Source organism: Chiroxiphia lanceolata, chromosome 22, assembly GCF_009829145.1.
Source record: "Chiroxiphia lanceolata isolate bChiLan1 chromosome 22, bChiLan1.pri, whole genome shotgun sequence".
In the NCBI taxonomy this organism is placed as follows: Eukaryota; Metazoa; Chordata; class Aves; order Passeriformes; family Pipridae; genus Chiroxiphia; species Chiroxiphia lanceolata.
This window is the reverse complement of record NC_045658.1, coordinates 767,698-792,430: the sequence shown is the minus strand read 5'-3', so window position 1 is coordinate 792,430 and position 24,733 is coordinate 767,698. Positions and strand designations below refer to the sequence as shown.

The window sequence follows — 24,733 nt, the reverse complement described above, 5'->3', positions numbered from 1 at the left end:
AATTCCTTAGGACTTGGAACAAAACACTCCTTAAGGACTTGGATTAAAGATCGGGATCCCAGCAGGGTGGTGACAGGACACCTCATTCCCAATGGAGCTGCCTCTGGGATTTTATCCCGTGTCAGCTCCTGATCCTCACTTTGCTTTGGGATTTCAGAACCAGTTTCCCTCCCCCATTCCCTTTTCCCAGCCAATTCCATTCTTCCCAGAGCCACCCCAGCTCCTCCCAACCACCCCCCAGGAGGTCTGGGATGCCCCAACGCCGTTCCACATTCAGTAAATCACCGACTCCGAGTTGTTCTTTCCAGTCTTTATTGGAAGTGCAAACCTCTGGGAAGAACAACTCCCTGCTGGAAGCTCCTGTGGCTGCCCCGGGTGGAAGCTGTGTCCGGGTGGAGCCCCTGGGGGGGTTCCATGGAGATTCCAAGGGGGATACACGGAGGTTCCAGGGGGTTACGCAGCCGTCGCCTTCTGCTTGTAGGTTGCCATCATCTTCTTGATCTCAGCAATGGCCTTCCCAGGGTTCAGACCCTACAGGGAAGAGTTGGTCAGTTCCTCTGGAAAACCTGGAGCATCCTCCCTCCCTCCCCCTCATCTAAGTCAGAGTAAACTCACTGCTCAGAAACAGTTGGCAGAGGAGCTGCTCAACACCCCTTTTTCCCCAAAAGCTGGAGGAAAATGCAATGTTGTGCCTCCTTTCAAACACTGGGAGATTCCAGGATGGATCCGTTTCACAAATATGCTGCTTCCCATAACAATAATTGGCAGAGGAGCTGCTCAACACCCCTTTTTCCCCAAAAGCTGGAGGAAAATGTGATGTTGTGCCTTCTTTCAAGCACCGGAGGTTCCAGGATGGATCCCAGCTCTCAAATATGCGGCTACTCATAAGAAGAGTTGGCAGAGCAGCTGCTCAGCCCCTGTTTGTCCTAAAACCTGGACTCCAGCCCAACTCAGGCTGCATTTCCAGAGCTGGTTGAGGGTCAGGACACCCAGGGCCAGCTTGGGCAGTGCCCCGAGCAGGGGGGGCATTCCAGTGAGGTCAGGCCGTGCTGAGCCAGCTCTGCTCCATCCAGCCTCCACTTCCATGGGAAGAGCAGAGCAGCCTGGAGCAGGCAGGGAGCTGGGAGCTCTCCTGGAGGCTGGAGCAGCAACACCTCCCTGTGCCTGCAGACAAACACTCCCTCGGCTTTGGAGTTGGTTTAATCAGCAACGCCAGGATCAAAGAGGAGAAGGAGCCCTGGGGACTCTAATGAAGCTCAAGCAGGACTGAATTCCACATTTTTATGGGTGTTTGGACTTCTGGAGGCAGGAAACAGGCTTGGGGCAGCCTGGCAGGGATGGCACAAGGGAGGTGGAATTATAAACCAAGAAAAGCTGAGTGTGGAGGCACTGGGGGGGTGAACAAGGTCGGGGCACAACATGGAAATGCTCCAGCTGAACTTCCCTCAGGTTTTCCTACAAAACAGACCCACTTCCCATTACAAAGGTCCTTAATCCTGCAGCACTGGTGCCAAAGCAAGCAATCCTAAAATGAGAGGGGGATCCCGTGTGGGACAGGGAATGAGCAGGAATTACCCCTGGTGCAGATCCCACCAGGTCTTCCATGCTGATCAGGACAGCCAGGACTAGGGAATGTGAGTGGGAATGTGTTATTAACCATAAATCTGCCTCACATTTCAGCCCACGTGCTGTTTCCCTACATTCCTACAAACAGCCAAGTCTTGGGTTTCACCTTCCCCTTCAGCTGAGCTCTGGGTCACACCAGGTGATGAGCCAGCTCCCTAAAAAAGGAGGAATTATGTCCTGTCAGGGAATCATTCTGCAAAAATACCCCCACAAATGAGCCTGAGCTCCTGACAGACACATCCTCCCAGATCTCAGGCAGCTCATCTTCCCCACATTTGTGATCCACTCCAACATTTCCCACTATTCCACAGCCCAAGGAACGACTCCACCACCAGGTGCAGGGAAAGGTTGTCTGGAAAGCAGCAGAGCTGCTGGGAAAGCAGAACTCCATCAGCAGGGTTAGATGGGATACTGGGAAGGAATCCTTCCCTGGGAGGGTGGGGAGGCCGGGGAGGCCCTGGCACAGGTTGCCCAGAGAAGCTGTGGTTGCCCCATCCCTGGAAGTGTCCAAGGCCAGGTTGGACAGGGCATGGAACAACCTGGGACAGTGGAAGGTGTCCCTGCCCATGGCAGGGGGTGCAATGGGATGGGCTTTGAGGTCCCTTCAAACCCAGACCATTCAAGGACTTGCTTTGCCCAACAACAGGCACAAGGTCACTCAAGATGAGGAAGAGGCATGGTCTGATTTGGGCAAGTTTCCTCAATTCTCCAAAGAAATTCCAGAGAGAACTTCCCTGGAGCATTTCTGGCAGTGCCCCAGCGTCCCACTCCTAAATCCTGGGGACAGAAAGGCCCTCCAAGTCCCAGCTGAGGAGGAAGGGATGTGTGATCCAGCCCCTGCCCCAGCCCTGCATGCTCCCGGCTGCAGGAACGCTGGGTCTCACAGGGCTGAGTGAGTCAGGGCAAGGTGGAGGGAAAGAGAAACCCAAGAGGATGTTTTCCCATCAGTGTCAAGCTGGGTGCATGGAAAGGAGCCAGGAACTCCAATAAAGACATGGAGAAGGCTTTGGGGAGCCCTTGGTGTGGCCTGACAGTACCTCAAGAGGGGTTATGGAAAGGAGGGAGAGGGACGGATTGTGACAGGACAATGGTTTAAACTGCCAGAGGGCAGGGATAGATGGGATTTTGGGAAGGAATTCCTCCCTGTGAGGGTGGGCAGGCCCTGGCACAGGGTGCCCAGAGAAGCTGTGGCTGCTCCATCCCTGGAAGTGTCCAAGGCCAGGTTGGACGGGGCTTGGAGCAACCTGGGCTAGTGGAAGGTGTCCCTGCCTATGGCAAGGCCAGGATGGGATGAGCTTTCAGGTCCCTTCCAACCCAACCCATTGCAGGCCTGTCCGTGAGCACACCCCCACCTTGGGGCAGGTCCTGGTGCAGTTCATGATGGTGTGGCAGCGGTACAGGGAGAAGGGGTCCTGCAGCTGGGCCAGCCGCTCCTCCGTGTAGTCGTCCCGGGAGTCGATCATCCAGCGGTAGGCCTGCAAAGCAGAGGATCTCACAGCCCAGGAACACTCCTCAGGGGGCTGGCACCAACCAGGGGGAGAGTGTAACCATCCCACATGGGAATTCTGGGCTGGGATGGGGTTGTTTCACCATCTGCAAACACGGGTGCTGGGAACAGAGGGACCCTCACCTGCATGAGGACGGCGGGGCCCAGGTACTTGTCCCCGTTCCACCAGTAGCTGGGGCAGCTGGTGCTGCAGCAGGCACACAGGATGCACTCGTAGAGCCCGTCCTGGGGGGCACAGCACACTGTCACTGCAGGAACTCCCCACAGGGGCACTGCCACCAGCACCGCCCTCCCCTCCGGAACTGCCACCAAACCCTTCCTGGCGGGGGAAGCGCTGCTGGAGCAAAGCAACTGAAACAAGGCACACAGAATCCCCCCAGCCCCACCCAGGACCCCCAGCTCAGGGTCAGGAGCTGGAATTTGATGGTCCTTGTGAGTCTCTTCCAACTCAGGATATTCTGATTGTATGACCCACGTAATAAACCAGTGTTTGTGACAACAGGGGGAAACGTGTGAACTGAAGGAAAATGTGGAAGTTGCTTGATTTTCCTATATTCCTTCCTTCCTTCCTTCCAGCCCATCCCAGCGAGGGAAGGAACAGACAGGTCACCAGTTAATTCAAGGCCATGCTACAGAAAGAAGGAAGAGCAAAGTCTGCCCAGCAGCCTCCAGGAGAGCCCAGAGCTTGTCCTTGAGAGCAGTCCCAGGCAAAGGAACGGTGCCAGCCTTCAGTCACTGCCCCATTTTTATAGAGAATAAGGACTTTTTCTTTCAGGCACAGAAGAACAGAAAGTCAGTCCTACACAGAAGTCATTCGGGTACTTTTAGTTTGGCTTATTTCTACTTGATTAAGAAAAAAAATCGCCCCAGACAGAAGAGAAACTGAGGAGCTGAGGGTCTCCAAAGTCTCTTTGTAGCTCCTCAACCTGCCCCAAACTAAAAGACAAGAGTCCAACCTGACTTAATTTAAGTATCTGAAAGTTATTTTGGAAGAAAAGGCTCATGGAATTCAGTTTTGGAAGATCCTTGATGCCAGAACTCCCAGCAGCTTTGGAAAGCCTTGCCAAGAGGAAGGTCAGAGTGATCCCCTCCCGCCTAAATTTGTCTCATTTCTAATTGCACCATTTCACAGCATTTACAGAAAAAGGGGGGAATTTTTCAGCTGGCACCATATCCAAGTTTGTCCTGCACCCAGCAGAAGAGCAAGCTCAGCACTGAGATCAAAGGCAGGTTCCCCAGCTGTGCTCGGGGTGAGGCAGCTCTGCCCTCCCTTCCAGGTTCCCTGATTTCTCCTGGAATGAGAAAGTGATTCCAAGGAGGGGGAAAATCCCTTCAGTCCTTACACACAGATCAGATAATGCTGGGAAGTGGAGGAGAAGAAACTGTTGCCTTTGGATAGAGATTTTTTCACCCTGTGGTTGTTCAGATGTCACAGTCACTGTCGACACCTGGGACTGGGCTATTATGGGATGTCCCTGCAGACACATACAGTGGGATCCTCCCAAAGATCTCTGCAGCTCAGGTTTTTCCCTGAATTCCCTTTAATCAGCCTCCCTCTTTGTTGTCCGTATCCACCTCTGCTTTCCCAAAATGCAGCCCTGGTGCCTCCTCAGTGACAGCACTGCTGTGGAGCAGGCTGAGCTTTGGATCATGGAATGGTGGATCCATCAAGGCAGGTCAGAGGGGAAAAAACCTGCTGATTTCCTGATCCTGACTGGGGCAGCCAGGGAAACCCATCCCAAAACTTACCCACACTCTCAGCTTTTTAAAAAGCTGTCATGACCCAGACACCTTTCAGCTTCCTGGAGAAATTTTGGATCTCCACCACCAAAAACATCCCCTCACAATAACGCTCTGCTTGAGACAGACGCCCAAAAACCTGCACTCCCACTCGTGTCTCCACATCCACAAGGACTTGGCTTTTGCCATGAGTTTTCCAGGCTGTAAATCCCGGCAAGCAGCAACACGAGAGCTCTGCCCCACGTGCCGCAGGCCAGGCAGACACACAGAGCCCAGCCTTATCTGCCCTGGAACAGGACAAGCCTGGAGCCTGCCCAGGGCTGCAGTGGGAATGGGATCAGAGTGCCCAGGGTAGCCCCAGCTCCATCTCCAGGGCCAACACCTCCCTGGGCAGTGGCCCTGCCATGCCCTGCATCGCGGGGACAGGTCCCACCATGCCGGGGCTGCGGCAGCTGCGGGCAATGAGAACCTGTTGCATGTTAAGGTTTAAGCCTGGTCTTATCTGGGAGGGGTTTTAAGGGGGGAGAAGAAGCAGTGACCAGCTTCTGACGGTCTTCTATGGACTGCAGGTACTGCTGCTGGCCCTCCTTGGACTTGTCCTTCTTCTTCAGGTACGGCTCGATGGATTTGTACTGAGCATAGAAGTTACTCAGGTCCTGCGGGTCACAGAGCAGAGAGGTCACGGTTACTAGGATGAATTTTATACAACTACAGAATATCCTGAGCTGGAAGGGACCCCCAAGGATCATGGATCCAACCCCTGGCCCTGCCCAGACACCCCAACAATCCCCTCCCGTCTCTCAGAGCGTTGTCCAAACCCTCCTGGAGCTCTGGCAGCCTTGGGGCTGTGACACTGCCCTGGGGAGCCTGGTCAGTGCCAACCAACCTCCGGGGGAAGAACCTTTCCCTAACGTCCCACCTGACCCTCCCTGGCACAGCCTCGTGTCACACCAGACCAAAGTCCTGCAGCAGAGATCCAACACCTGCCCCACTCCAACAAAAGGTGGCATCTCCTACCTCGACCTGCCACATTCCTCCAAGGGAGGACAGATTTAGTCACTGCAGACCCACCCAAAAACCAGCAGCACGAGGAACACGTGAAATGGGAGACCTGATCTTGGCTGGCACCTCCCAGTGCCATCCTTCCCACCCCAACCTGACTGGAACGGTGCCAGCCATGGTCCCAAGCTGGCACTCACCGGGACAAGGTCCTTCACCACGTACATGTGGGGCAGAGGGTAGATTTTGGTGACCTTGCTGAGATCAGAGTCAATTTTTTTGATGCAGGCCAGCGTGTTCCCCCCTCCAATGTTCATGGCACAAGAGCCACAGATGCCTGAGTAGGAGAAAAGCAGTAAAGGGTTAAATTTGCCCTCTTAAAGAAGATCCTCTTGGCCCCAAACATGCCCCTGGGCTGTCCTGAAGAAACTACGTGAGAAGAAAAACGACAGGAGTTGCCACTGGGCCAAACATGTTGTTACTTAAATAAAAAACAAACGCGGGAGTTGCTTTCATCAAAGCCCAAACACATTCTCAGTGGTGAAGCTCCTTCCACAACACAAAACAAGTGGCTTGGACACCTCATGGCTTCCAAATCATTCATTACGTTTAAGTTTTTCGGGAGGGGAACACACTGAGCTTTGCTCAGAGGTTTGAAGCACGAGGTTGTGTTGGTGTGAGGCAGCTAAAAATAAGATTATAACGTGGGCAACTGATGCATCTTCATCAGTTATGGAATTACAGGATTGTTGGGGTGGAAGGGACCTCTGGAGATCATCCAGTCCAACCGCCTACCAAGGCAGGGTCACCTGGAGCAGGTGATACAGGAATGGGTCTGGAATGTCTCTGGAGAGGGAGACTCCGGGCCCTCCTTGGGCAGCTCTGCCACCTTCCATGGAAACAATTTCTTCCAGATGTTCAGGTGGAATTTCTTGTACTTTAGTTTATGGTCATTGCTCCTCATCCTGTCGTTGGGCACCCTGGGAAGAGTCCGGCACTGTCCTCTTGGAGATATTTTATAGGGATTCATGAGATCCCCTCTCAGTCTTCTCCTCTCTGGACTAATCAGGCTCAGCTCCCGCAGTCTCTCCTCATCGGAGAGCAGAAAAATGGTCCAAAGCATCCCTGCAAATCAGGACTATAAACCCAAATCCCTCAGACAGGAGGATTTTGGTGCAGTGCCACGAGCTGCGCTGCCAAAGGTGAGAGACAGACACTGCCCAGAGCCAGCAGCACAAAACCAGCCTAATAAATAGATTAAATGACATCACTAACGACCTCCAGTAATAAAAGGATCAGCTGAAGCCCAGGAAAGCCAAGCTTGACAAGAAAACCACTGCAGAAGTGTCCTAGATACTCCTCATGTGAGAAGGAGACAAATGCTGGAAGGGCAAAACTCCAATTCCAGAAGATCTGCCCCATCCCAGCTGAGCTGAGTGCCAGGAACGTCCCTGCCAGCCAACCCTGCTGCCAGGCTCCCCTGACACTGCACCAGGGTCATTCCTCTCACTGCAGAAATGGTGACAAGTATTTTCCAGCCAGGGCTGCAGCCTCAGGACCACGTGCTCCCAGCAGGAATGTGGGAGCTGGGCTGTTTTTTGCCCTGCATGGCAGAAAAGGGGCAAGATTGAACCAGCTCAGCTTGAAAACCTGCCTTCTCCAAGGAAAGTATTCAGGGCAATGCATTCCAGCTTGGGAATCTTTTGGCTATCTAAATATCAGACACTGAGAACAAGCATTCTCCATGGAATTCCTCCACCTGCTATGCAGATTCCAGAGGAAACGGCTGCATTGGAGCTTTTCATTTCCATCCAAGTCCAAACATCTTTAGGCAGCAACTGGCCTTAAACTTCTCCTCCTTGCAAACCCACCTCATTAAATCCAAAGCTGTTGCACAAAGGAATGCATTTCACAACAACCTCCCTTCTTGCTTTTCCACAACTCAGCATCCCAACGTGACCCCGGAATGAGGAGGATTTTTACAGGGAAAGTCACCCAACAGGGAAGTTTTACTGCAGCTCCAGACCTGCTGATTTGTACCTGCGTGAGGAGCAGCCACAACAGAAAACCACTGGCTGCCCTTTTCCTCAATCAATCCCTGGGCTTAGTCAAAGGGCCAAGAAAAAGATTCCTGAAGCTATTCCTAGAAGTCCTAAGTGCTCTTCCAATTACACCCTTTCTTGTTTCCACAGCAGCACTGAAACAGCCCCTACAAGTTGTTCCCATTCCGCCTCTGCCCCCTCAGTCTGGCTGCTGGAATCTCTCCTTGGATTTGCCCACGCAGCCCAGCACTGGAGGGCAGCAGGATGAACCAGATTAGGAGAGAAACTGGAACAACTGGGGCTGGTGGAAGGCAAACCCGGCTGAGCTGGGTGATTACAACCTCTGAGCACGAGCTCTGCCTTTGCTGCTCCATTCACTGAGTGTTTCTTACACACAGTTGGGAGAGTTTTCCAGAGTTACACGTCCACTGTCAGCAACAAACAGTATTCCAGGCTGGAAAATCCTTCTTACCTTCCCTACAGGACCTACGGAAGGTCAGGGTGGAGTCCATCTCGTTTTTAATCTTGATCAGAGCATCAAGCACCATGGGCCCACACCTAAAGCAGAAAACAGGGTCAGTTCACCTGGAGAATCCCCCCAGACTCAGGGCTGGACTTCTGGCACCCCAACTAAGCAGCACCTAAAAGGGTTTTGGATCAGCTACAATTAATACACATTTTTTGGCAATCCTAGGCAATAAAACGGAGATTTCTTGATGAGGGTGGGAGTCAAACCCTTTATCCTGCCGATGCCCTGAAGGTTCAGACAGCACAACTCAACCCCAAGTGCCCTGTACTGGTTCTCTTTGCTTTTGGGTCAGGCTTTAACAAGTCAGTCTGTCCCCATTAGTCACAAGAGACACATAAAACCAAACAGTCGTGGACAACTTCTGTAATTTTCTATCCAGCAGACAGGGCAACACCCAGAAATTATCCACCAGTGCAAGTCACACAGAAATCTGAGTCCTCTGTCACGGGGTTCTTAAGTAGGGGTTGGGGAATTTGTGTGTGGAACTCCTGGAAAGGGCTCGGGGTGAATTCCTGGGGCAGGAGCACGGCACCAGCTGGAGCTCAGGGAAATGCAGGATGTGTCCAGGAAAAGGTTTCTGCACCACAGGGAATCTGAACCCCTTCCCAGAATCCCAGGGAAGCAGGAGCTGTCTTGGGGATCCCATACCAAAGTGTGCAGGTGGTTCCAAAAGGTTAATATGGCCTGCAAATTAGAGGCAACTCAGTGGGAACAAACTTCCACCTTCTCTCCCAGCTCTGGGACTGGGAGTTACACATGGAGTGTCCTTTTGGAACACTGAATCCCAGGATGGTTTGGCTTGGGAGGGACCTTAAAGACTGTCCAGTGCCACCCCCTGCCATGGGCAGGGACACCTTCCACTAGCCCAGGGTGCTCCAAGCCCTGTCCAGCCTGGCCTTGGACACCTCCAGGGATGGGGCAGCCACAGCTTCTCTGGGCAGCCTGTGCCAGGGCCTGCCCACCCTCTCAGCCAGGAATTCCTTCCCAATATCCCACCTAAATCTCTCCCCTTTAGTTTCAAACCACATCCCCTTGTGGTACCACCTGCCCACGTAAAAAAATCGCTCTCCCTCTTTTTTAGAAGCCCCAAAATTTTTCACATAAATAAAGTTTACTGAAGTCTTCAAGTCTTCAGCACAACTCAGAGACACAGATAAAACCTCACAGAAGTCCCAAAACAAAGTGACCATTCCCTGCTGGGACACTGGCACTCAGGGCACAGTTTATTTTTCACACACAGGTGAGGGAGGGGCAAACAACCCCATAAAACCACAGTAAAATTTGTTATATAACTGATTATATTATCAGGGGTTTTTTATTAATTATATTTAAAAAGATGTATTATTTTAAAATATACATTATATGATCTATTATATAGTTGTATAGAAATATATTATATAATTATACATAAGTATGTAATGTATTCTATAATTTTACAGAAATATAAAATACATTATATAATTTAAAAGACATCTAGATTATAAAATTTTATAGAACTATATCTTCATATATTAAAATATATTAAACCCCAAAAATTTTAATTATATTACCAATAAATTATTTGCAATAACAAAATTATTATTCATTAATCATTTAAATTTATTCTCTTATCAACATACTATCAGTGTCCCCTGTGCTGAAGACAAGCTGCTCTGTAACAACTGAGCAGCACCTTCAGGGCCACTCCAAGCTTTTATCATTCCCTGGAGCTCAGTGAGCTGCTGACACCTTTAGCACCTGGAACAGCTCTTCCCGCAGGGAATACTCACTTGTTGAGGTCCACCTCGTAGGTCTGCATGCGGGGTTTGTCCCCGGCTTTGTCGGGGTCCCATCTGTAGATGGCGAATTTCTTGAGCCGCGGCGCTGCCGCCGCTGCCGTCTGGGCTCCCCGGCACTCCTGGATCCACAGGGAAAACGGCCCTCAGCTCCCTCCATGGGCCTTGGGGCCAGGGAACAGGGTGACAGGAGGCAGCACTGCTTTGTATTTGGGGATTTGGAGAGGTTTGGGAACATCCTGACAAGGATTTGTGGGAGTGGTGTAACCTGGTGATGCAACCCCCCCATCCTGGGGCTCCCTCCTCCATGGGGCACTGGAGATAATCCCAAAATTAAGGGGCTCCCTCAGGTGTTCCTGCAGGCACTGTGGCCTTCAAACCCTGAAGGCTCTCCCTGCCCCCAAATTACCTCCAGATGTTCCTAAATACTCCCTACCCAGCTCCAGGCCAACAAACCACCTCCTCCCGCTATTCCCCCAGGGAGCTTCTTCCTCCTCCAGGCCACCTTCCCATCTCACCTCTCCCTAACTCACCCCACATCCCTATTCCCCCTGTTCCCACATCTCTTCCCAACCCCTTTCTGGTGAGTTTCCCCCTCTCACAATTTCCTGTCAACCTTTATCTCCCCATAAACCATTCCCAGACCCCTTCCTGCTTCTCTTCACCCCCAGACCCTCCTCAGCATCCCCCTCACCGATCCTCTTCCCCCTCAGCTCACCCCCCTTTTCCCACCCACTCTTCCCACTTTTTACCCCATCCTGGACTGCCCCCTGCCCAGAGCCCCCTCTGCCACCCTTCATCTCCCTTCCCAAACCCCCTCCAGCCCCCTCTGCCACTGATCCCCTTGTCCCGTAGCCCACCCCCTTCTCCCACCTTTTACCGCATCCCAGACCCCGTCCAGCCCTCTCAGCCCCCTCTCCCATCCCTCCCCTCCTGCCCATTCCCAAATCCCACAGACTCCCTCCAACTCCCACACATCCCCCCAACCGCCTCTGCCACTGATCCCCTTCACACTCGCCTTCTCCCGCCGACTCCTCCCTCTTTTACCGAATGCCGGACCCCATCCTGCCCCACAGCCCCTGCCCAGAGCCCCTTCTCCCATCCCTTCCCTCCTGTCCATCCCCAGCTCCCACACATTCCCCCCAACTCCCTCTGCCACTGATCCTCTTCCCACTGCCCTTCTCCCACCCACTCTTCCCATCTTACACCGCATCCCGGACCCCGTCCTGCCCCACAGCCCCCTCCCTCCATCCCCCTCTCCCACCCCTCACCTCCTTCCCCTCATGCCCAATCCCAAATCCTACACAACCCCTCCAGCCCCCCATCTCCCTCCACACTCCCTCCAGCCTCCCCTCTGCCCCCTGTCCCTCCTCCCCGCGCCCCCCCGCGCCCCTCCCGAGCCCCCCAGCCTCCTCACCGCCCGCAGCCCGGCCCGCAGGAGCCGCGCGGGGACGCGGTGCCTCAAGGAGACTCCGAGCGCGGCCGCCGCCATCTTGGCGCTGCGCAGTTCCGAGCCCGCCGGAAGTGACCCTGGCGCCGCCATGTTGTGCACTGAGGAGCAGGCGGGCGCCCTCCGCCATCTTGGGGGCGGTGGCGGCCTCAGGGCAGGCGCCATGTTGAGTGAGGCGCGTATTGCGTTACAAAGCGGGGTGGCGGGGCCAGGACGCCTAAATCCCCCCTTGTTTTTGGTGTGAATCCCACAAAAATGACCCCTGGTTTTTTCATCAGTAATTCCCAGCCTCACTGCGTTTGCACGGAGGTGCCCACACCCTCCCCTCACACGAGGGGACCTGCCCCAAACACCAAGCAGGGCAAAATGGCGAGTGCGGGGGGTTAAAGAGTGACCGAACCATTGGAGTTGGAAAAGCCCTCACAGATCATCGAGTCCAACCTGTGACCGATCCCCCCTTGTCACCCAGACCATGGCAATAAGTGCCACGTCCAGTCTTCCCTTAAACACCTCCAGGGACGGTGATTCCACCACCTCCCTGCGCAGCCCCTTGCAAAAAAATGCCCCCCCCCCTACTCTGAGGGCTTCCCTCCCTTTCTCTTACAATTATTACCCATTATTATTGAATTTCACGACTTTTTCCTCACAGCAAGTTTATTTGTGAAGTGAGTTGTGACCAACACATGCTGAAAAAGCCGCTGGGGGCAAAGGTGGAGGCAGGAAGAGAACAAGGAGGAGGAGGGTGAAGAGAGAGGAGGAGGTGAAGGTCTCAGTATTGTTACCAAACAAGGTTTTTTCTTAAAAAGGAGTTTATGCAGCAGTGGGGGAAATGCTGAGAGATTTAATCCATGGAATAGATGAGGGATGACAGGCAAGCAATGGGTGATGTCCACGTGTTAGAAAAACAAAAGTTTGGGGCTTGATGTACTTTGGTGTTCTCAGACCTGGGGGAGAAAGGTTAACAAAACCTAGGAGAGAAATTTACTGTTGAGACTTGGACACTAGGAATGTAGGATTTATAAAGCACAAAGACACAGAAAACAGATATGAAGAGGAAACTATCAAAGACCGTTACTGAGACTCTCCCTATATGGGAAAAAGATAATAAAAAGACTGAAAATCAGCATGAGAAGCAAAAAATCAACAATAAATAGAAGATAGAATGCTAATTAATTAAGGGAACTATGTAACTTGTAAACCAATGGACACCAATTCCTTCATTTGCTAGAATTTATAAATAGTTAAAAGTTTTGATAACTGATGTACATGTTTTGTGGAGTGATCTCCATGTACCTCAGTGTTGATTAATGTTGACTTTCCAACCCAACAAACTGGTTAGAGAGTTTATTTCACAATTTTTGGTGACATGGTTGTTCCTTGAACACCTTCAGGGATGGTCATTCTACCACCTTCCAAAAGCTTCTACCCTTCCAAAAAAATTGCCCCCTCACCCCTCTGAGGGCTTCCCTCCCTTTCTTGTGCAATCACTACCCATTCTTATGTATTTTCATGATTTTTTCCTCACAGCAAATATATTTATTAAGTGAATCACAAGCAACACACACTGAAAAAGCCACTGGGGAGGAGGGAGGAGAGAGAAGGAGGAGGAAGAGGAGGGGGAGGAAGAAGAGGAGAAGAAGGTCTTGCTATGGCGTGAAGTGCCACCATTTGAAGGCGAAGGGCCGTCGCTGGACATTGGTGCCACACCGGACCTCTCCCAGGCTGCCATGGTAGGAGGCCACCTCCTCGAGGAAGCGGCAGCTCAGACCCAGCGGCTCCAGGAGGGAGCGGATCTGCTGCTCCAGGCAACATTCCCCTGCCGTCACGGGGCCGAAGGGTTTGGGGATGCCCAACTCCTTGGCCAGGACGATCATGGTGACCTGTGGGGTGACACCGGGGGAGGTCAGCGGTGTTGGGATTGATGATGCCCAAGGGAAGGTGTTGGTCACCCTCCTCCATCAGCCTCAGCCCTCAGCCCATCAACACCAGTTTCTGCAGCTGCCCTCTCACAGAATTCCAAATCCAACGTAATTTTCCCTTTTTTATCATTAAAACCCACCTCACTATCGCAATTTCACTGCTTTGAGAGGGTTTTTGCCTAAAACCCCACTGCAAGCAACACAAAGCCACAAAGTTATGTTAGGCCTGCTGAATGGAGATATTTCCTTTTTCTAGACAGCTGATTTGTTTTGGGACAACTCTGGGGACTCATCCTGGCTGACTAAGCTGGTCTTTGGAGAGGACCTGAGGAGTGGGGACCCCCTCACCGTGTTGGGGAAATACGGCACAGCTTTGCCCTGCTTGTCGAGCTTGAAGAGGGCGGGCAGGTCGATGATGTCCTCCTCTGTCAATCCCAGCTCCCTCTTGAGGATATCCCTGTTCCAGTCGATGCAGCGCTGGAGGGGATGGAGAAGGGCAGGTTGAGGGGGGACACACGTGGGCACAGTCCCCAAAACCATGTCACGCAGGAGAAGAGCCAAAACACACCACCTCCCTTTGCACCACACTGGGGCAGTTTTTGCAAGAAATATAAATTATTACCAAAAATGTCAGTTCTTACCTGGGCATACTGGTTCTGCTGCGCCAGGATGTCATTGGAAAGGACCTTGTTAATGGTGACTCGTTTTGTGTCTGTCCCCGAGTACCCTAAAAATGCAACGTCCCATCAAAATGAAACCTGGCTTAGGATGGGGTACACAGATGGATAAAGTCCCCCATATCCCAATTTCCTGAGCTTGGAGTAAGGTTACTGGAGTCACAATTCTTAGTGTATTGGGAAAGTGAGGGAAGAAAAGCTCTGCCCATTGGAAAGAGCACTGGAAGGAAAGGTCTTGTCATCCATCTTCCTGCCCACAGGAATCACTATCTGCTGAATTTCTCCAGAGCATTGACCTCTAGGATTTGGATCCACCCCCTGGTTTGGGGCCACCTGGGTCTTCTCAGTGACCTTGAGGGACCCGTGGAGATATGGAGACGTGCTTCCAACCCCATCGTGGATCAAAATCCCAAAGAAAGGATTCCCAAAGCGACAAAAGAGTGCTAATTTGGGTAACGTGAGAGCTGCCAGTTGTCCCACTCCGTGCCAGAGCTCCACTGGCATTTGGAGATGCTCCATCCCACCAACCAAGCATCCCCTCCACGCGGAGGGCTTTATCCCTGCCATCCCACTCGCTTCCCAGAATAGGCCGTGAGGAGGCTGGGGGTGGTGGGCGGCCATCCCGTTTGCCAGCTGTGAAGGACAACCCGGTGGGACGATGTCCCTGTGTGGCCCCGAGTCCCCCTGTCCCTCTGGCTGCCCTCGGCCCGGTTGCTGCGGCTCCGCTGACACCAAACCCTACCCAGAGCAACCCGTGTCCCCTTGCCTTTGAACATGGTGGCTTCTCCCTGGCCTTCCTTCTGCTTCTCCCGGAAAAGCTTGTAGCATGCGGCAGGACTGGCCATCAGCATCCGGAATCGCTGCGGGAAGGCGGGAAGGAGAGGAGTCACCTGAAGGGAATTTTCCAGAGCCTCAGGAGACCCCAGGGACTTGCTTTTGCAAAGAACCTGTGCTAAACCCCTTTGAATTAGGTGTCTTTGCTGCTATTTAGTGCCTTTTTTAATGCTTGGAGGGTTTGTGGGGAACGTGTGGGCATAAAGATTCCTTTTTTGAGTCATCCAGGTCAAGGCTTGGTTTTCCTGAGGGAAAAGTCTTGTGTCAGGGTTTCCCTGAGGGAAAAATCTGTATCAGATGCAGCAAAAAACGTGATAGAGGAAAGAGAAATGTTTTGGAAACATCTGGGAGAAGCTGAGGCACTGGGAATCTCCAGGCTCATGGATTTGCTTTGGAATCTTGAGGTTTAAAGTTCTTGGACTACCTGTACAGGCATCATTTCCCTTCTGTTTCTGTTAATTATTCGCTCAGTGAGTCCCCTTTCATGCTCAGATCCCTCATTTTGGGGACAGGAGTGAAACCCAAACTGGTTGGGAGTGCCAAAGAAATGAGTTTTGGGGTTTTTCCTAGAGGTGTCCTAATGGGATTAGTATCTTGGATGAGGAACACCAAAGGGATGTAGGATTTTGGGGTACCTTTTTGTCCGAGGTGGGCACGAACGTGAGGAACTCATTGACGTTGCCCACAGCCAACCAGTCAGAGTAGAGCTCCACAGGAGCCTGGACTCGCTGGGCATGGAGGAAGTCCCTCACCATCCTGGTCATCCTCCTCCCTGCGGATCTGGCAGTGAAATCCCCAAGAGAGGGAATGCGAGGATGAGGATTTATCCATCAACACATACTTGGATGTAAATAGCCACCAAGGTAGAGGAGACTGAGCGCGCCCACCCCTTTCACAGCCACTCAGGGAAGGTCTAATTAACCCAATTAACATGACTTTGATGATATTTCGGGCTCTTGTGGTTCCTTTGCTCCCAAATCCGTGTGTTCCCCATGCCTTACGTGGGGAAGCTGCTGCCGATGAGGATCCTGCCCAGGGGATACTCCTTCCCCTCCACGGACACGGGCGGACTGACCTCCACGTTGCCGAAGGAGTCGAGGCTGGTGATGGCTTCAAAGAGGGGCTCCTTGTGCACGTACCCGAAATCGGAGCCCTGGGAAAAGAGGGATCACTGCCCTGAGTCCCTCCTGCCTCTGGCGTTTGATTCTTCAGCTGGGCTCAGACCTGCTCCAGAGGGTAAACACAGCAAGAGGGAGGCCCGTCCATGGGTGAGGAGAGGGGAAAGGAAAGGTGAGAGGAGAAAGGTCTCTGGGTCACGGAGGCTCAGGAATAAACGGCAAAATACAGGAGCAGAGCTGAGGCGTTGAGATCCCACATCTCCTCTGCTATCCCACAGCCAACAGTTAAGTGTCCACATTAGGTTAATTAGTGCCGGGGCAGCCCCGGAGCAGAGCTTCTGGATGGCTCTTCCTGAGTGGGATGAACTGCAGCCCCTGAGGGTGAGTCTAAGAGCCACCCAAAGGGCTGTATGGCACTTAAATCCTGCTTAAGCCCTGATTTCCAGGTCTTAATATATCTGGGACTGAGGGTGTTGTGCATGCAGGGTAATTAACTCTTGGCTGTGATGTGTCAAAGCCCAAAGGGGAGATTGTGGAGTTAAAAACAGGGCAAAAATGGCAATGATGGGACACAATTCCTGCCGTGGACCTGTCCTTGATCTCCAGTTTGAGTCAACACGGGCTTGGAGCTCCCGGCAGCCCCTGGGACCAGATCAGGTATCTGTTAGGTTGGAGTTAAATCCCAATCACTTATCAGGGTTGGGTTTCCATGGGGATAAACCAAATATACAGGTCGGGAAAAATGAGCAGGGAGACCCGAGAGTGCTTGACTTCCATCTAGAAATTCCTTTTTTCAGTTGAGGGTGTTTGGAGAAGCCGGGATAGAGAGAGCACAGCTTTCCCTGAGGCTCCCCGTGCGGTTTTGGGGAGTCTCTGGGGGATGGCTGGGATCAGCTCCTCTCTCCGAGTGCTGAGGGGGTACTGAGCATGAAACACCTGCTCTCAGCTTGTTTCAGTTTAATAAACCACGGAGCCCCTCTGGTTTCAACTGTCAAGGCACTGGTTCATCCCAGGTTTGCGGGTTGCATCCAAGTCCTATCAATTCCCCGTTGATTTTGAGGGGCTAATTCCCTGCCGGCTCCGTTTCCCTGGCGTGGGGTCCCAGGGCTTAGGGCTTGGCCGGGGTGTGAGGAGGACCCCGTACGTGCCGAGTTTGGCTCAATATTCTGAGCTGGAAGATGAGATTGGAACGATAGCGGCGGGGATTAGGGGAGGCTTCAAAGCAGAAATCGGAGAATAATGTGTTAGCGGCTCCCAAGGCTGAAATTGCTTCCCTAAGTAGGGAGCAAAGCAATTCCTAAAGAGGGCAGATCCGAGCGGGCGCCTGCTTATTCGCTATTGGCACCCGCCACATGACTCCGAGACTCTATGTACTCATGTCAGGCATGAGAAAAGATGGATTTCAATGCTCCTGAAAGCTCTTAACCTTCCCCAAAGTGACAAAAAAAATGACTCGTCCTCTTCTCCCGTTACTGGCAGAGAGAGGATCCAGGCTGAGGCTGCTGCCAGCGCCCGCTGGGAGTATGGGACAGCGATTCCGTGGCTATTTGGGGGTGTCCTGCCCTTTCTGCATGGTGGGATCTCAAAGGGATCATCTTTTTTTCCATGCTTGTCTTTGCTGGGCTCTGCTAAATTGTCCTCTGCGGGGTCACTGCCATCCCGGCACGCCCTGCCCATGGCTGGCCCTTTGCCTTGGCAAAGAAGCCCCACGGGGATGCTGTTGGCAGTTTGTTCTCTTCCAAGGAAGTAAGTTGACCCCTCTCATGCTTCCCTTTCCTCTCCTGCTCGGAAGCTGCTGGATATTCACAGGCATAGGGGAGGAAAGGAAAAACCAGCCCACCACTGGGGTGCTGAGGGTGAAGAATTCCAGTCCCAGAGCTTGGCAGGAATCTTTCATTCCCAGAGGCGTGAGCTCCTCCTTTCCTCTCTCACCAACACCTTCTGATCCCTGCTTTGAGGAGGAGTGAAGGTGTTGGTGTGCTCCCAACTGGAAGTGGATGGGATGGTATCTCCATGCAGAGCTGTTAAACTCATTTTCCAGGCAATTCCTTGTATAGCCTCCAAGGAGCCAAGTGCCAGGAGGGTTTTAGGAGTGGGGAATTACATGAGGAATAAAACCTGCAAGCTGCTCCTCAGGCAATGCAAGCAAATCCTTCTCTTACCAGCAGCTCCTTGACGGGGAGTTGCTCCATCCCTCTATCCCGAGGGGAATCCAGCACCACTGGGAAGCACTTTTGGGGAGCGTGGGTGTAGCCAAACTCAATCTCATCCTGAAGAAGGGAGGAAATCCCGCATGGGGCACAGGAAGGAAAAGCTTTTCCCTGCCTCTGGAGCCCCCCTACCTGCATCCAGCGATCCCCACGGTTGGTGTATCCGAAGCAAACCTTCAGCTTGCAGCCGGCCTTGGTCACCAGGGTCTGGATCTCCTTGGTGAACAGGTAGTTGTCCTTCATGCTGGGAAAGGGGATGGCAGGAGGGAAGGAGATGAAGGGTGGATATTACCTCTGCCCAGCCTGTCTCCGGGACTGGTTTGGCTGGGAATGCCCTCCCCGGCCTCACCTGCAGAGGAAGACGTTCACCGGTGCCAAGGTGTTGGGGGTCATGATCCACGGGGCCACCCGGAACACCACTGTGTCCGTGAAGGCTGGAGTGTGGGGGATACCCTGAGGGAGCAGGCGGGAATCGGGGTCTGTCCACACACTATTCCCCCCAAATGCCCTTCCACTGAGGTCGTTTTTGGGTTAATTAATGGGGATCACTCTCCATTCCCTCCCCATCCCCTTCCCTGGAGCTCCCAGACCTCTGCCAGCGTCTCCAGGAGGCTGACATGGATGGAGACCAGCCCGGAGAAGGAATCGTTGGGAAAGCAGAGCCCCTGGACAAAGAAGTCGAGCTCGGCAGCCCCGCCGGGGTAGGACACGGCATGGAACAGCTTCCTGCAGCCCAGCACCTGCACATAGCGCTGCCCAAAGAAGGGATCTGCAAGGAAACAGGGAAAATGGGACAATTCCAAGCTTTCACTGGTGTTCCAAGCCTGTTTCCTTGTGCAAGGAGGACTCACAGTCCCTCTGTGCTGGAGTTTTTCCACCTCCATGGAGATACAACTTTGTTAGAACCACCTCAAAACAGGATGGAAGGATTTCGCAATTTTGTCATGGACAATGAGTATGAGGAAAAATATCTTGGCCTTTCCTTGGATGGAGCAGCCACTGGGAAGGCATTTTCATGGAGTTTCTGCTCATCCATGGGATGAAAATGCCACCAGGCTGACAGAGAGGGAGAGCAGAGAAGAAAGGGGCAGAGGAGGAAGAGGAAGAAGAGGAAGGGGCAGATAAGGCAGAGGAGGAAGGGGCAGAAGAGGAGGAGGGAGAGGAGGAGGCAGGAAGGACTTACTCTGCACGTGGAACACCCCAACCCTGTTGGCGTCACGGACAGAAACAGAGAGAACGATTTCGTACCCCCGGGGCAGGCGCTGGGGCCCCTCCATCCTCAGCACCATCTGGGCCATGTCCTCCAAATCTGGGGGGCAAACAACAAAATTAGGAGATGTCTTATATGCTCCCTCCTGGAGTTTGCACCTCCTTCCCAAGAAAGCTGCTCTTCCCTCGCCACCACCCTTTGCAACCTGGAAAAACAAACCCTGCTCCTGCTGGCAAAGCCCGTGTCTTGTGCTGGGAAACAAATGCCCTTTTTAGCTTTTATTTTCCCTCCTCACCCCTGGCACGGCCTGTCCTTGACCTCAGAAACCTGATGGGCACTGGCTCCATGTGGTTTTAGTTTTCCAGGAACAGGTGGGTGTATTCCTGGCTGCCTTATCCCGAGCTCCTTTCACCTGTGTGAGGCAGCCCTGGTGATTTTTTGGGCTCAACTTCATGGCTCTGCTTGGCCACAAATGCTTTGTGTGTTATGAAATGCAAAAAAATTCCCACGTGGGAAGCATGTCCAACAGCTGGTGGAGAGCAGCTGGTTCCTGAGCAAAATTCTGTCCCAAAAAACGTTCGAGAGGGGGAATCATGGAGGATTTTTGGGAAGCTCTGTTACCTTCTTTGTTGAACACCTGCTCATTGTCGCAGTTGGACGCCGGAGCGGAGGGAATCTCCTTGTCACAGCCGACCAGCAGGATGGCCCCGTGTCCCTTGGGCCCCCAGCTCCAGCTGGCCTAGAACAGCCCACTGAGGCTCAGCAAGCTCAGCCTCACGCAAGCCCGTGGATTTTCCATGTGGAGGGAGAGGCGTTACCTTGTTGGGGCTGTTCCTCTCCACCACGCCGTCCTGGTCCGCGTCGACGTCCAGGGAGATCCCTGGATGCACAGGATGGGTTTCACCTACCCGTCATCCCAGAGCACGGCAAATTTGGGTGGGAGAAAAAAACCCCCAGACCCGGCAAACGTGGGTCTACCTGTCCCCCCACCCACCCAAGGGATCAATGGGATGAGGATGGATTGTTGCACCCAGGAGCCTCCGTACTCACCGATGCCGGTGAGGAAGACTCCGGCTTGGGTGATGGGCTTCCCTTCCTCTCCATAAAAGCTGACAGTGACCTGCAAACCCCCAGATCCCCAATTGGAAAGGGTGTTCTCCATCCATGGAGGTCCCACACCCCAGTGTCCCATCCCTCACCTTGTTGTCGTTGATCTCGGTGCTAGGCTGGCTCATGCTGAACCTCAGGACTGTCCCCTCCTGCAGTGGCCACCGCGTCCCACTGCCGGGCACCGGCTCGGCCTCGTCACGGCCCCGGGACACCACATCCACACTGACCCCCTCCGTGTGCTTCACCCCAAAGGAAACCGCCCCGGCTGGGGCCGCCCTGCCAGAAACACTCCGCGTTTGGAGAGGTTTGCACCCAAAACACTCGGTTCTCACTGCAATTAATTCCACGGCCAAGACCGGGCACGCCGGCGTCACCACGCTCACCACCGGCTCCTGCTGCCCTTTCCTGCCTCCCTGGGAGTTTGAGCTGTCCTTTGCTTTTAGGGCAGAAGATGCTGTTTTAGCACAAGGAGTATTTGAGCCGGTGCAGATTAGGATCTATAATAATCTCAACCAAGCCGCTGGAATTAAACTTGGGTTTAATGCCCTTCAGTGGAGAAATCCCTGTTTATTTTCCAGCCGGTGTTTGACAGCTCATCACGGCACCGTGGCCACTCCACTGAGACACTTTTCCACGGGAAACTCTAGTGGGGCTGATTTTATCCAACTAGTTAAGAGGTGATTTTATCCAACCCCAAAGCTGTCGGTGCTGCCCCACTCCCAGTCCCATATACCCTTTCTCTTCCCCAACCACTCCGAGCAACCCCTTCCCCTCTTCTGGCTCCTTTTCCCAAATTTCTGCTTCCCAGCAGAAGATGCTGGTTTAGCACATTGGTATTTGTAGCCATTGGTGCAGATTAGGATCTCTAATAATCCCAGTCTAATTGGTGCTGCTGGAATTGAACTCGGGCTTGCACTTCAGTGGAGAAATCCCTGTTTACTTTCCAGCCTGGGCAAACCCGGTGTTTAACAGCTCATCACAACACTGAGAGACTTTTCCATGGGAAACTCTAATTTGGGGCTGATTTTATCCAGCTAATTTGGGGGTGATTTTATCCAACCCCAAAGCTGTTGGTGCTGCACGACTCCCAGTCCAGGGTGCCCTCGCTCCTCCCCAGCCACCTCGTGCAACCCCTTCCCCTCTCCTGGCTCCTTTTCCCGAATTTCCCAGTCTTTCTAGGTTATTATTTTTGGGCTGTTTGCCCCGACACCCGAGAGCTGGTGCCGGATCCCCGTTACGGCTCCATTGCTCGGATGGTTTCTGGATGCCGACGGTCCCACCAAACCTGCCCCGTCGGGGAGGGGGGAGGGAGGAAACCTGAGCACTCCTTTGCTCCTGCCTGGGTGTCTCTGAAATTGTTAAATTACTTTTAATTATACATGGAAAAACTGGTTCAGTTTCCTTGTTTCTTGGTTTTGGGAATCCCACCAGGAATTTGACCTGGAGAGGTGCCAGGGGAGTCGTAACTCTGCTGCTTGGCTTGAATATCAAGGGTGAGATTTGCAAAAGCAGCAAAGACCAGAATTAATTCCCAAATGAGCTTTTAAATGTTTTTTCTTTTCCCCCTTGGGGGGAAATAATTATCCTGAAATTCAACATTGGGGTTGTTTTAGGGAAGGTGGTGTGGGGATTTCCCACTTTCCCAAGACACGTTTTTGTCGCTAAATCTTGTTTTCCTTCCCTCTCCCAGCTGCATCCCTTCCTTTGCAGTCCATCCCTGTGGCTCCTGCTCATCCCTCTGCTCTCCAGCAGCATTCCAAGATGAAACCGAATCAAATCCAGCATGGACTCGGGGTAAACACTGCGTTGTGGAAATGGGGATGCTCGAAGCTTTCCCGGGATTGGCGCAGCCTTGCAAAGCCCAGGGTGGATTTTGCCCACAAAAAGGCGTCGGGGCCGCGAGGTTCGGGAAAGCAGGTGGGAAAACGAGGAGGGGGATTTGCAGAAGGGGTGAAGGTGAGGAGGAAGGAGGGGGTGCAGGAGGGAAGGCTGCGGTGTCCCACTCACCCGTGGACATCGGCGTGGATGCGGGAGCCCAGCACGCACAGGGCCTCGATGCGGTCCCCGGGCTGCAGCCGCAGCGTGCGGCCCCCCGGCATTTCCCGGTCCCCTGGCATCTCCCGGCACTGCCCCGGCAACACCGACCCCCGGCACCAGCCCCTGCTCCTCCTCAGCCCCCCGCAACCAGCCCCTGCTCCTCCTTCTCCTCAGAGCACAGCCCGGCTCTGCTGGGCTGGGGATGACACTCTGCAGCCCAAAGGGAGGGGGAGGCTGGATTGGACCCTCTAAAGCCTCGGGAAGATGATCTCCGAGGGGAGGGAAGGGATGGAGAGGGAGGGCAGCTGGCCTGGAGCCTGCTCAACTCCCAACCCAATGCAAGGAGCTCCCCCAGCTGTCCCCAAATCCCTCCACCCTCTCCGTGACCCCAAACGGGAATCACCGACGTGGGGGCGATTTTCCAGCAGTTTGGATTTTGGCATATCTGCCCTTTTTTTACTCTCTAGGGAAAATCTCTGACTGCTCTTGGGAGGCAGAAACACGGTTTCCCAGCCCTCAGGCAAGAGCAGAACTCTCCCTTTTTCCCCCCTGCTCATTTTCAAAGGGAAACTGGGAACCAGTTGCTACTGAAGGGAAATCAGGGTGGTTTTGCCACCCCACAGAGCATGACAGAAGCAATTGCTGCCCACGCAGCATTTGAATTATTTATTACCATCCAACTAAATATTCATTTCAGAACCCAAACTTCTGCCCCAGATTTTGGAAGCCACAAGCAATTAGTGACAAGCAGAAATGTTCAGGGTGATGTTCCCTATTTATATCCCTCTCGGGCTTCTCTTTTCCAGTCCTCGCTGGCCGCGGTGCAGGGAATCAGCTCCAATCCAGTTTTCCAGCTGAAAGAAATCCTGGCTTGGGTTTGGTTTTTTTTTTTTTTTTGCCACGACCTGAGCAAATGTGAGTGAGGACTTTGCTGAGCACACAAAAAAGACGCAGTTTTGCCACTTTTCTGCATATGCAAAAATGAGATTTGGGGCAACAGGGAGACTTTCTCAAACAGTATAAATGTTCTCCCTGAGCAATATGAGAAAATAGAACCCACTTTGCTCCCAGGTTATGCAAAAGCATTGGGAATTTGGATGAAGTGACCCCCAGCTTGGACATCCCGGTCCAGGATTTGCCCTGGAATATGTTCCATCTCCCAAAAAGCATCTGGTTTGTCTGTGTGACCCTCATCTGTTTAAACCACCAGGAGAAACAAACACTCCTGAAAGAGGAACCAGAAAGAGAAATAATTTAAAAAGAGAAAAAATAGAAAGAAACCAAAACCACCTCGTGTTTGCACCAGCAGGTTCTGCTGTCCAGCACTGCAGGAAACTTGTTTTCCCTCTTTTTACCCCAAAACAGCTGGAATTGCATGGTCAGGGATGGTCTCACCTCCCTGCGATCTGTGGGCTGGGAAAATAGAGGTGTAAAATCATCAGTTTGGAAGAAAATTAGTAGAAAACCAGCTTTTCTTTCATAATTTTCACTTCCCAGTTCCTGCCCCCCCCCCCAAATCTGGTATTTCAGTTGTCAGGGAGGAGAACAAATGTGATTTAAATCCTCCTTTGCTTAAAAAAACCCAACCCAACCCCAAATCCCTCCCATCTCATAAAGGGGTTTCGGCATCACTTGGGAATTTTAAAATCAGCAGGATTTTGAGCTGGTTTGTTTTAGTAATTGATATGTTAATGTATTTGTAGCCCTCTTGGTGTGACAGTGCTGGAATTTGCCAGCCCCTGGAATTTGCCAGGCAGAAGGAAAACTGTGATCCCATGGGAGCAAGTGTTACCTGCTAACAAAGATGGGATTGAAACCCTGGGGGTTCTGGGAGTTTTTGGGTCACTCTGAGGGATTTTTGGGCTCGTTTGTGCTTCCCTGGGAGGAGGCAACAAAACAAAATAGAGGAAAATGCCCTGTTTGGGGGCAAAACCAAAGGAGGAGCTGCTG

General features: G+C 52.7%; 3 protein-coding genes across 8 annotated transcripts in view; 1 reads left to right on the top strand and 2 right to left on the bottom strand.

Moving 5' to 3' along the window:
* Window positions 1-295: 295 nt before the first annotated feature.
* Window positions 296-11,730, bottom strand: SDHB (succinate dehydrogenase complex iron sulfur subunit B). The gene is made up of 8 exons (XM_032708850.1): window positions 11,636-11,730; window positions 10,213-10,340; window positions 8,387-8,472; window positions 6,073-6,209; window positions 5,413-5,529; window positions 3,257-3,358; window positions 2,979-3,101; window positions 296-531 (listed from the first exon to the last, which is right to left on the bottom strand). Exons 1-8 carry the CDS (start codon window positions 11,708-11,710, stop codon window positions 454-456), a joined length of 846 nt encoding a protein of 281 aa, XP_032564741.1. The 5' UTR covers window positions 11,711-11,730; the 3' UTR covers window positions 296-453.
* Window positions 11,729-24,733, top strand: part of LOC116797387 (protein-arginine deiminase type-1-like) — a 28,370-nt gene continuing 15,365 nt past the window's right edge. The window contains exons 1-2 of one of the 6 annotated variants that reach the window (XM_032708845.1): window positions 11,729-11,906; window positions 12,318-22,540. Coding sequence is in view for 1 of the 6 variants with exons in the window: in XM_032708847.1 (XP_032564738.1) it covers window positions 22,530-22,540 (11 nt within the window). In the remaining 5 variants the exon portion in view is untranslated. Of the gene's footprint in view, window positions 22,541-24,733 lie in introns of all 6 variants that reach the window. The other 5 variants (XM_032708844.1, XM_032708846.1, XM_032708843.1 and 2 more) reach the window with 5 other exon arrangements.
* LOC116797390 (protein-arginine deiminase type-2-like) lies at window positions 13,197-22,845 on the bottom strand. Its single transcript, XM_032708851.1, has 16 exons — window positions 22,754-22,845; window positions 20,836-21,022; window positions 20,687-20,756; window positions 20,455-20,516; window positions 20,258-20,375; window positions 19,610-19,735; window positions 19,017-19,195; window positions 18,776-18,879; window positions 18,559-18,670; window positions 18,379-18,486; window positions 16,100-16,251; window positions 15,734-15,878; window positions 15,031-15,124; window positions 14,229-14,314; window positions 13,936-14,064; window positions 13,197-13,548 (listed from the first exon to the last, which is right to left on the bottom strand). Exons 1-16 carry the CDS (start codon window positions 22,843-22,845, stop codon window positions 13,315-13,317), a joined length of 1,998 nt encoding a protein of 665 aa, XP_032564742.1. The 3' UTR covers window positions 13,197-13,314.

Bases quoted from the DNA above. Each gene is read 5' to 3' on its own strand.
- SDHB (XM_032708850.1), bottom strand. From the start codon at position 11,710: ATGGCGGCGGCCGCGCTCGGAGTCTCCTTGAGGCACCGCGTCCCCGCG. The intron at 8,473-10,212 runs GTGAGTATTCCC...TTTCTGCTTTAG, and splicing joins TACGAGGTGGACCTCAACAA to GTGTGGGCCCATGGTGCTTG. The intron at 5,530-6,072 runs GTGAGTGCCAGC...TGTGACCCGCAG, and splicing joins TGGTGAAGGACCTTGTCCCG to GACCTGAGTAACTTCTATGC.
- LOC116797390 (XM_032708851.1), bottom strand. From the start codon at position 22,845: ATGCCGGGGGGCCGCACGCTGCGGCTGCAGCCCGGGGACCGCATCGAG. The intron at 20,517-20,686 runs GTGAGTACGGAG...CTGTGCATCCAG, and splicing joins AGTCTTCCTCACCGGCATCG to GGATCTCCCTGGACGTCGAC. The intron at 19,196-19,609 runs GTAAGTCCTTCC...GTTTCCTTGCAG, and splicing joins TGGGGTGTTCCACGTGCAGA to ATCCCTTCTTTGGGCAGCGC.